The sequence below is a fragment of the Gavialis gangeticus genome, unplaced genomic scaffold (genome assembly GCF_001723915.1).
Source record: "Gavialis gangeticus isolate Ggan-Ray unplaced genomic scaffold, GavGan_comp1, whole genome shotgun sequence".
NCBI lineage: Eukaryota > Metazoa > Chordata > Crocodylia > Gavialidae > Gavialis > Gavialis gangeticus.
The window spans coordinates 21,570,093-21,581,970 of record NW_017729009.1 but is presented as its reverse complement, the minus strand read 5'-3'; the positions used below and the strand labels follow the sequence as shown (position 1 = coordinate 21,581,970).

The 11,878-nt window shown below is 42.9% G+C and overlaps 1 protein-coding gene across 1 annotated transcript in view; it reads left to right on the top strand.

The window, feature by feature from the left end:
• The first annotated feature begins 2,136 nt into the window (after positions 1-2,136).
• DOK5 (docking protein 5) overlaps positions 2,137-11,878 on the top strand; it is a 113,843-nt gene continuing 104,101 nt past the window's right edge. Inside the window, exon 1 of the mRNA XM_019510215.1 lies at positions 2,137-2,431. Coding sequence (XP_019365760.1) covers positions 2,366-2,431 — 66 coding nt within the window. The 5' untranslated portion in view covers positions 2,137-2,365. The remainder of the gene's footprint in view (positions 2,432-11,878) is intronic.

Here is an 11,878-nt window from a genome sequence, read left to right as displayed (position 1 = left end):
TAGAATCTTGGTCTCAGCTTCCCTAACCATGGAGTTAGAAAGTTCTGCTCTTATTTTCTGGTCCATAAGCGCTTAATTGTTCCATGAAAAGCAGAATACTTTCAGCAGGTGGATAGGAAGGCACCACACTTTTGCCATCACAGATTAGCCTCATTTTTGAGGTAATCCACTGGGCAATGTCAGATGCACACTCCAGTCTCCACAAGGCAGAATGGACATTTTGTGAGTAGTTTGGTACATCAAACTCCGGAGTACACCAGTAAACAACTGCCAGGTCAGGTCTTGCAAGTGGGAGCTGCTCAGCCCCATCAACGCTGAGCTGCTAAAGCTGCTAATAAAAGATATCATCTCTCTTACAAGTCCTGATTGCCTTTTCCTCTAGACCAACACAGCTACAACCTGGATACCTGAGCTCCTAAAAGGGAACCTTCTAATTCTAATATAAAAAACTGAAGTGCCTACAAATTTTCCATGGTTAAGTGGCAGCTGAGTGGCTCTTGAGGACCTAAATTCTGGTCTTAGGTACCTGCGGTGTCAGCATAACACCTTCTGTGAATCCAGGGCACAACGGCTTTCTGGGCCTTGGCTCTCTGCTCATAATTAACTTGTCCGGCTCCTTTGCTTCCAAGAAAAATGACATTTCTGTACCTCGGTGCCTGCAGCCCAGAAAGGACATTCATTTGAGTGTTCTCCTAGCCATTTTCTGGATGCTTGTATCTGAAACTGAATGAAAGGAGGCATTTAAGAAAAGTAATCGGACTTTTACATAATTTGTGATTTCTCCAATTTATATACTGACAGGATCATACTAGTCGGTAAATTTAAGAGGGAAAATGGGAGATGCTGGACTTCCCTCTCCTGTGTTCCTATGGACACTCAGATAGTGCTTACACAAATCTAAAGAGAACAAACCCTCGCTGGACACCAGATGCAACCTCGTACCCAGTATTATTGAAGCTTCTTTCATTTGCTCAGCTGCACGCAGTTAGAGTACAAGTGGCATATGTGTGTGCACCATTTCCACCACATGAAGTGCAACAGAGGGCAAGGGCTCAGGTTACTTTCAGTGAGGGATTGGGGAGCTGTGCCATTTGGCCCTTGTTGAAGAATCCAAGGTCCGTTCAGGGAAACACCTTTGTGCAAAACCCGTGCGACATCACCACCTGCCCTACAAGCTACAGGACAGCCCTGATTATCATTGAAGTCTGGCTCTTCCTGGGCCTTCATCTTCAACTGTGTGCAGAACAAAATGAGAGAAACTAAGGACCTGATTTCATGTCCATTGGAATAAAGCAGCCTTTCTTCTGACTTCGGTCTGCCCGCAAAACGGCTCCGCAATTTCTAAGCAGAGAATTACATGTGCAAGTTAAATCCCGTAGGAGGCAGAATAATTTTCTTCAGATATTTTTTAAAGGTAATCTATCAAATTTTGCTCCTGATACACGACTCACCTTTGCTAAGGAATCAGTAGAGGAAGCAACGAACTGTGATTGGGAAGCACGTAATGGGAACAGGAGGCAATGTGTGTTGGTGAGTGACAGGGCAGAGGCTGTGTGTGTGCATGCGTGTTTGTGAGGCTGGTGAGTGTAGGAGAGGAGGCAGAGATGGGGCACACGGCAAGACAAGCGCTGTGACAGCTGGGGAGAAACTGAAGTATGGGAGATAAAAGAATGAGGGTGCAACTGCGTGAGCCAGAATGAGGGAGAGTAAGAGAAAAAATGGACAATCATCCCAGGGGGTTGAATGGGAGAGGAATGGGACAGATACAACAGAAGGAAGGAAACAAAATGTGTGAATGAACAGGATAAAAGCAATCTAGTAACATCATGTGTGACGCATAACATGTTGGAATATATGGGCACATGCATGTAAGACATGGGATAGCCTGTCCTGGGAATGGACTCACCAAGAGCAGCACAATCCCCCAGGGACCGGCTCTGTTCTGCCAGCCTTTCCCACCTCTGCTCTCAGTCCTTGGAGCACAGCTCCCCCCTGGGATTCCCTACAACTTTAGGCTGTGCTGGGGGGAAAGGGCTGGCTGGTCCCCCCTGCTAGGTGTGGGGGAGCGTGTGCCCTGCTGGGGAGCCAGGCAGAGGGCGGATCCGCTGCCTGGGAGAGGAGGAGAGGAGCTGTGCTGAGCTCATTGTACTCGCCAGTCAGCTGCAGCCGGCAGCTCAGTCAGCTGATACAGGGCAGGCTTCTAGGCTCATTCACTCTTCTCTCTCTTCCCCAAGTGGATTAAAACTCTTGTTGCTGAGGTTCTGGGTCAGGAGGATTATTCAAAGTGATGTGGGCTTGAGGAATAATTTCAGTCACAAACTGGATTCTCCTACAACTTTCCTGAGCAGCTGCTCTTCAGTAAAGGATGGCTTCCAATTTTAATGACATAGTGAAGCAAGGGTATGTAAAGATTAGGAGCAGACGTTTAGGTGTAAGTATTTGTGCTTTCCCTTTTTTTCCTCCCTCTTCTTTTCTTTTCTTTTTTTTTTTGTTTGGCTTGTTGCGTGTTAAAGGCATTTACCTCCCTGTGTGCCAGGGCTGGAGACATGCAGTAGGCTCTGATGTGAAATTTTGCAAACTGTTCTCAAAGGCTGTCTCCAAAGCAAGCAAATTAATAAGAAGCAGACCAAGGAAAGGCTGTTTGGTTAAGTAGCCCATTGGCTTCCAGGGACATGTCAGCCCCCAATTCAGATCCTGACTGTGCCAATAGTGCTATAAATACAGAAACAGCTTGCAGTTCAGAGCAGTAGGCAGCTCTCTAAACAGATGCATTCTTGCCTCTTTGGAGATGGTAGAGCAGGACTTAGATGCTGTTCTGTGCAGGAAAACAAACAGGATCTCTGTTGCCAAAGGGCTCCAGTTCATTAGTGCCAATAACTTTCCACTTGAGCTGTGAGCCTCCTGGGACAAGGGGCAGCTGATCACTATATGCCGCTACAAAAGAATCTCCGTTGGAGAGCTGGCTTTTTGAAGCAACAAGGGAGGGATGCTGAGTTTGAAGAATATTTTTCATAGAGTTTTATTTCGTGATGGGGAGGGAAAAACTTTCAGCCAGGGCACTGGTGGATCTGGGACATGTGTGTTCAGTAAAATTTTTTTTAAGGTGAGCTCAGAGTGCCGGCGAGATCAATTCTTCCTCCCTGCCACGCAAACTTGTGCCATTCCGACCCAATCAAAGCTATGGCTATTGAAATCATTCATCATCTTGCCTTGGTTTGCAATTGCAGCCCTTCTGCTTCCCTCTGCACCGTTCTCTCCTATTGAATAGCCAGTGGCACATCTTAAATTTTTACTTTTGTGCTTTAAAAGCTTATGTTTGTCAAGAGAGGGAAGAGCACTCTGGGAAAGAGAGTTTAAAAACACTTTAAAAATAATACCAGTCTTTCACTGAGTCCTGTGAATGCAAACTATATTTGTAGTTTTTGTCTAACTGGCCACTCTTTTCTTTTTTTCATCGTAATGTGGTTATTATAAGGAAACATTCCTGGCTCCAGATGTAGGTATAATACCTTGTGTCAGCAAGCCAAGTCCAGACTGAGCCTATTTGGCTTTCATTCTGCTCAGTGTGGTTAGCTTCTATTAACACTGCCAAGGGAAATACCTATTTGTTTTCAAGGTGTTAAATCAAGACAAGCTACTTAAGAAGCTAGAGTTAATCAGTCTTCCAGGCTACAAAGCATATATCTTGTCTTATAAAACATACAAACTTGTTAGAAGATGGCTTGGGAAGGAGGGAAGGCTTTTCTTAATTTTTCTAGTGGATATGCTTGCCCTTCTGGTTCAGAGAAGTTTCTAACTCCTAGTTTTTGGTGTATCCTAATAGGAAGAACCTATGTGTTATTGAATCAGCAGCTCTTAATTATATATAGCATGAGGGTTTACTTCAAGATTTAAAGATGGAAGTTTCTGTTTAATGCCTATCTAAAAGGTTTTGTTGATTTATTGCTATTATAGGTTTTATTGGTCTATCCTAGCATGTACATATGCTTGTGGAAAGGCAGACACCTGAACAAGAATAACAGAAGGGTATGAATATTGTACACAGTTTGTGCTCTTTTGAAAGGACAGTACACACAATTCCATGCTATTTTTATGATATCTGTGAAACCTGTATACGGTATGTCCCTAGGCATCATCCCTTGAGCAGAAGGCTTTACTGTGGGGGAGTCGCAGGTGTATTGATCCTTACGTTGAGCCCTGATGGATCTGAATCTCCATGATTTTGTTCAGGGCTCTGGATCATTATTGTGGCAAACTTTGCTGGTATCCCCAAATTTAGAATTAGAAAATAATCACAATCTACACTCAGTAACATTTCCCACCAAAATGAACAAAGAATATCATGTAGAAAAACAGAGCAAAAAGCCTATAAATAATTGTAAGTAGTGTACTAGTTAATTAGATTGACATGCAAGCAAGCCCTGTCTACTCTAGAACAGTCAGTAGTATGACCATTAGACAGCACTTCCACTTACCAGAAAAGCCTCTGTAGTTCACCTTTGCTATAAGATAGTATTCTATGTCTTCCCATAGCAGGTTGGCTGGATAACTAAATAGCAAAAATAAAGAGACAAATGTAAAAACCACACAGTTCATCCCAAATGGAATTTGTGCTTTTATGAAGGTAGATTCCTTCATTTCATCTCATTCCCTTTGTCCTAAGCACTATTTTATTATTAAAATGAATCAAAGGAAGAACTTGTATCATATTAACTGATGATGCTGGTGTAAAGATAGGATAAAGAATTGCTTGCTTATATTGCTTGGAGACTTCAAAATGCCAAAAGTGAAACAGGCCCCAGCAAAGGCAATGACCTAAACTTAAACCAGAGTCCAAATTGTGACCTAAACTATTCCCATGATATTCCATTGCTTTTCCAACCCAATGGAGCATTTTAGGAGGAAAATAACTTGCTTCTGCTATCAGCTAAGGCAGGCAGGGGAGGATCACTTCTTTGATTAAAACCAGCAGATATCTGTGCTGAGGTGCTGAAGGTCCCAGGTTCAAACCCATGCACCTGAGCTGTTTTGCTGTGTATCACACTATCGCTGCAAATAACTTGAACTGTTCAAATGGAGATGACTGACAACTCCAGAAATAATTTCACAACTCCAGTGCAATGGGAGACTTTTCATATAATTTGCATTGGGTGTAAATGTCCTCGTACTTAAGAGCCAAGATTCACTTCAATGATGTGAAATCTGAGAACTTACTGTAATTACAATTATCCCAAGTACTTAAACATAGACCCATCTTGTATAGAGAGTGCTGCAATAGTCTAAAGATCATTGCCACTCCTATATCAAGTGTCAGCCAGGAACAATGCATTAAAATGATGCTTGCTCAGCAAAATCCTCTAATGGGTTATTTTCACGCTTGGATTGAACTAACTTGCTCTAGCAGTCTTTGAGCATCTCAGACTCTTCAAATGTTTTCATCCTTGTGACAACATGTGAGAGAGCTTGCTATTTTAATTTGCTACCATCCCATTTTACAGAAGGGAAAGTGGGGCGGGGAGGTTGGCTCATTCCTGGATTGGCTTTGTAAAAGAGAATTCAAGACTTGTTGGTCCAGAGAGACCAGGGCATTCTAACCTAGTGATCTGGGCACTTACTGGAGAGAAAGGAGACTTGGCTTTGGATCTCTGCTTTAGACATGTCCAGCGACTGTTGAGAGCCATGTAATGAGGATAACACTGAATGAACCTTTCTCACATCCCGGACCTTGAGCTATAGCATGAAAGACGGGTAGCACAGTGAATTTGGGTTCTCAGAATGAAAGTAGCTGTGGTTGCTGCATTTTTGAAGATCTCAAAACCTGTGGCTGCATGTTAGGGGTGCTCTGAGCTGGCCTCAGGACTTGCATGAAGGATTGCCTACTCTGAGCTTCTTGATCAGGGCAAAGCAGCTCCTCACCTGCCAAGATGGAGGCACTTGAGCTTGCACAGAAGTAGGTGCCCAGGAAATCGTCCTGCTGAAATTTTAGGTATGTCAAGAGATTACAGTTGCCTTGGGGGTAGGGGTGGATGGTTTTGAGGATCATACCTCACTTGCCAAAATCTGCCTAATCTCTGCTTTCGGTATCTTTAGTCCTATTGTGAATCTGTGTCTAAGTGACTTTCCTAAGGTCCCATGAGATCTGTGGAGAACAGGAACTTTAACCATGGTCTCCCAAGACCTAGGCTTGTGTCCTAATTGTTTCATCATCCTTCCTCAGCAGAAATCCAGCTCGTTCTTTCTTCTTTCCTCTTCCTCTGTTTGTAGTTTTAAGTCTTCTGGGTAGGTAATATCTGCCTCGGGGTGAGAGAGATTGAGTGAAATGGATTGTGGTTTGGGCCTGTTTTTAGTCGGATTTTTTTTTAACCGTTTGGCCATTAGAGCTAGGACCAGATTTTCAAAATATTTGCTTTCAATATCATTTCAGTGCCAAATGAGAAATGGGCTAATTTGAAATTCTGGCCCATGAGTAACTTTCTTCATGTGAGTGGTTCTACTGACTTAAGACAACTTGTTCGGAGAAAGAGCTGTAGGATCACGGCATTAGATTGCTTTGTTTTGGAAAAAAGGAAAACAAAGCTGAAATAAGTGCTTCATATTTCTATAGTGATATTATGATAGAAATGTGTAAGCATGCCTTATTTAGCCTAGGTTAAATGAATTTGGTAGTGGGAGGATATGTTTTGCCATCATTGGCTCCAACTCCATTTTTTTAATCCTAACTTTGTATGTTGGACAACTGCTGTGTATTCCTGATGTATTCTAGACTCAGATATACCAGCAGCCAGAATAGAGAAGCAAAATAGTTCAGGAAATGATTCTGGTGTTTATGGTAGAGATTTTACATTGCATGGCATTCTCTCCTATAAAATGGATTTGCAGAGAGAAACAATTTCTAATTTTTAATTTAGTCAAGAAACTTTCCCTTTTCTTTTATTGTGAGTTTCCATAAAAATGTCATTGAAAAAATGTAGACAGCATTATGAGTGATTTGAAAAAAAGTTTACTGATTTTTTTGTTTGTTTGCTTGCTTGCTTTACATTGACTTACTTTTTGCTTTTCAAAATTTAAGATCTTTTGTTTAGCTGTGGCTGGTTTTATAAACTATGTGATATTCACTTTTTGGACAAACTTTTATCAGGCATTGGATACAAGTGTTTATAGGATCTAAAATTTGCTTTTTTTGTGTCTATTGTAAGCAAAAAAATCTATTGTCTCCTGACATGAATGCTAACAAAACATCCATTTCACAAATCTTGAAGAAAAAGACAAAAAGAATGCAAATGCAGACTTTTTAAAGCCAGTTGGAAAGAATAGTCTATTCCAGTTTTTGCAAACTTGCTTCTCCCTCCTCACAGGACACTACAGAATAGAGTGAGCCAATGACTTAGCATGTGGTTGAGGAGCCTGGCAGTGTTCTTTTCTCTCTTTAAACATATTTCATTAGTGTTGTTCATAAAATACTGAAAATGTCCACAGCTGGGAGCTACTGCTGCTGGTTTTATGGATACAGAATTGTGACTTGTCAGGTGTTCCTGTATTCTATACTTGGATATACCATGCCACAGTATAAAACTTGGGGGAGGGGAACATTCTAGTTCTTACTGCTGTGTCTTTAAACCATAGGCGATGTGTAGGGGCGGTATGGGGGGGGCACATGCCCCCCCCCCCCGAAATTGGCCCTCGCTGTCCGGGGAGTGGGGAGTGCTGGCCAGTACCCCCCCAAGAGAAGCACCAGTGGCACTTCTGGTTTTTCTGGCAGCACTTTGGGTTTGCCAACAGTGCTTCCAGAGTCAGTGATCAGCCGCTGGTGCCCCCCCGGAGCCAGGAGGCACCAGTTGCCCATGTTTATCACCATACTACCTCTTCTCATTGCTGGCTTACTGCCTGTCCTGTCAACTAACCATGCCTTACTAACAGAGTACAAATCTGAAGTTGTTGAGGCACATGGTGGAACACAGAAGCACTTTAGGACACTTGTAGTCATCAGCAGCACAGCAAGCGTTTTTGGCACCCTGGGCTGCAGTTGTGGCTGGGACAGTAGCAGTGACTGCCAATCTTTGTCCCCTTTCAATGGGTGCCCAGGGCTGGGGCAGTGCTTGTATACCCTTAATTATGTTACTGGTAGTCATGATATATTACTCTGTTCCTGGAAATGTGCTGTAGTTTCTTTAGATAGAGATGTCGTCTCTTTAACTTGACATCTAATGTTCCAAGAAAGTGTCTAAAATGGGCACCTACACACACTTGCTCTTTGAAGTTGGTCCTGTGAGATGAGGATAAATTGAGGGTGATTGAAGGCAACTTGACCTTTTGTGGGTGGGAGGGAAGAGTTCTGCATTCTGTAGGGCAAGAGTATAAAATACGACTATGGTTAAGTCCCTCAAATTTTCGGTGACCATCTTAAAGCACATTAAAAGGGCTTCTGGAGAGTGGGTTGTCAGCAGTTTTTTAATTGGGTCTCTCTTAAGGCATATCAGGTTGGGCACCTAAAATCACTGAGAGATGAAAAAAAATCATGATGGCTTTACTCCTCTTCATGAACTTCTCCCTGACAGTACAGCATTGCACATTGTACTGGGGAGTAACAAGGCAGCCTGAAAGTACAAATTCTGGGAGAGTCTCAGTATATTAAGTGCCCCACAGGAACCAATTATACAAGCAAGGTTATGTTTAATTTTTCAGCCAGGGTTGTTTTCAAATATTTTATGACTGGAATTGTTAACCCCAACAAAAACAGGCCATATTCCTCCACAACCTTCTTTGTTAAGCAAGATTATATGTAAAACCCCAGTGAAGAAAAAACCCCCAATTATTTGTGCAGTCAAATAATATTCCACTTGAGGAACATTGGCAAATTTAACCTAGAGTAGTTACTGGATTTAGGCCTTTACCTTACTCCTACTAAAATCAGTGACAAAACTACAATTGATTTTGATAGGGGAAGAATTGGAGCCTATGCTAGAGTGAATCTAGATAATAAGTGTTTAATATAAAATGATGACTAGGCCAGAGGTAATACTAATATAATCTACTAGGATTCACTTTTTTGTAGACTCTTAATCTCTGGGTGCCTACAGTGTGACAGCTCAGTGGAATATGATGACCTCTGGGGAAGAGGGTTTTTCAGTCTTTCTAGGTAAAGTAAAAATCTTACTCATCTAACTATCTCTGTACAGGGCTTGTTCCAAAGTGGGAAGGATTTCAGTACTCTGTCTGGTGAGATTTAAGTGAGAAAATCCATCAGATGTAAAAGTCAAATATGCCACATCTTTAATTAGTCTCTGCAGACTGTTCAGCTCCCAGTTTCTCCAGTTTAGTCCTGGGATAATTCTATCACTGGCATATTAGGAAGCTGAATCTGTCCCTATAAATTCGCTCAGCTGCTGCCTTTTATGGATGAGAAGAGTATAACCACGGGTCTGCTGTTTTATTTGTTTATTTTTGAAGGCTTGTTTAAAACCAAACCACATTCACAAACAAGAAAAACAAATGAAAAAATTCTGAGAACCCGCAGCGTGAGATTTCAAAACCTAATTTGGGTCACTTATGGTTATATACATGGACTATTTACATACGCTTTAAAAACCATCAATTTACATATTTATTTAATAAGAAGAATAGTTCCCATAGCAACATTTGCCTCACATGTTTCTTCTGTAGAACAAGATATATACCTAAGAAAAAAACCCCAAACTTCTCATCTCCTGGATTCTTCATACTCAGGAGAAAAATCCCCCAACTAATGACATCTCTCCATCATACAGGCCAGTAATATTGAAATACATGAGGGTTGGCAATTGGATTATATTGCTAGTAATTCTCTAGCATGTAATACTTTAAGATTCGTGGAAAATCTAAACCATTTCATGTCACTGTAGCTACTGCCATTTATTCATACCGAGCATGGGCAACTAGTGCCTCCCAAGTCTGGGGAGGGGACCAGATCACTGATGGGGGGGGTCCTCCAGCCGCTGATTGCTGACTGGGGGGGGGTGTCCCCCTGCAGCCGATCACCAAGCCAGCGGCAAAACCTTAAGTACTGACATGCACCCCCTATGCATTGGCAATGATACTGAGGCTGTGCCTAGGAGACCCATCAGGGAGCTCCATACAAATATAGCAGAAAGACCTACCCACAAGATCTTGTCATCTAAGTTATTTGGTCCTTTGGTAACACATTTGAAAATATAATGTGCAGTTTTGTTTATGGCTCTGGTTTTCTTAAAGTTCTGACTCATTTATTCATTTTGTTCATAGATGATTACCCAACTCATGACAGGAGTAAATCGTTGCTGAAATAAGAAAATACTCTTTGTGCCTAGGAGTCCTGAGAGACAAGTGTCAGTCAGGCTACATTCAAAGTAGCCTCCGCTTCCAAATATGTCCTTCTGACAAGGATTCCTATCTTAGTTATTAGATAAGCCATATTAATCCTTCCTGCCCCGTCCCCCACCTTACCCCCACACACAGTTAAGTGTGATCATGTCCATGTCATAGCTGTGACTTTTCTCTATAGCAGCTTGTTGCTATTTATAATGAGCAGGATATAAAAGCCTGTGTAGGCAGATCTCATCCTGACAAGAACTTCCTGGAAAGGAGGCAGCGTTAGACACAGTGGACCACAATCGATTGCTAGAAGGGAATCTGAAGATGAATGTGAAGAGGGTATACAGGCTCCAGAAGATGTAGAACATGACTGTCAGCAGCCTAAGCCATAAGGATGGGACAGACTTGTTTTGAGATCTGGGAATGGGTTGCTTAAAGCCAGCTGTCCCAACTTATGCAATCTCCAGGATTTTTTCTGTGACAGAACTGAAAAAAATAGATCCATCATCAGCCAGATGAGATTTAGCAGGGACAAATGCAAAGTCCTGCTCTTGGGACAGAATAATTGCATGCACAAATACAGACAGGGGAAGGACTGGCTAGATTGTATTACTACAGAGAAGGACCTGGGGGCTACAGCAAACCATAAACTGGATATGAGTCAATAGTGTGTGCTCTTGTTGCACAACAAAACCAATCAAAAAAGCTAGCAGCAGCATCCTCCATATTTGGTTGTATCCACAGGGGTGTCACTTGCACAAGGGACAGAAGTTGCACATAAACCAGTGTAAGTGATCAGAAACTGGTTTAAGATAAACCTGGTTGAATGCACTATCAGACTTAACTGATTGGATGGAACCAGTTTATGGAACTTCTGTCGCAGACCCCTTCCTGGTTCAAATCAAATCGTAGTCCCCCAACATCCCAGTATGCTTTTCAGCCCTGGGCTGGGCTATGCTGTCTGCTCCAGAGAGCAGGGCTGGCTGAAGCAGTGAGGGCTGTCTGACAAGGGGGTGTTGGGAGGAGGGGGAGGAAGCCCAGCTGGGGATGCAGCCTGATCTGCGATGGGGGGAGGGAGACTGCCTCCCCCAAGGCAAGCCCCGGCTGGGGCCAGGGGCCAAGGAGAGGGATTAAACACTCTTTCCTCTATTCAAACTTACTGCTGGCTGCAACTGTAGACTACAAATCCCAGAGGTGCCTGGAAGCAGGAAGAGGAAGTGATGAGCAACTGAAAGAATGTGCACATTTTACTGGAAGTTGCATGCAATCTATTAGCTTAGCAGTTGTTAGGAAAATCATGGAGCTGCTCTCATGGGGTGCATACAAGTGTTTGCTGTAGCTGATCTGTGATTACGTGGCTTACTTCATGCTGTGTGATCATAGATTGAGAGGGGCTTTTGCACATGTTCAGTGGTGCCAGAGGCCATGCTGGGAACCCAGTCTAAGTCAGGGTGAGGGCAGAAGTGGGTGGGATCAGAGGGGGGATAGCAGGTCAGGGTGGGCAGACTGAGCATTTGATGGATCTGCAGGGGAGGGTTGTTGGCGGGGGGGT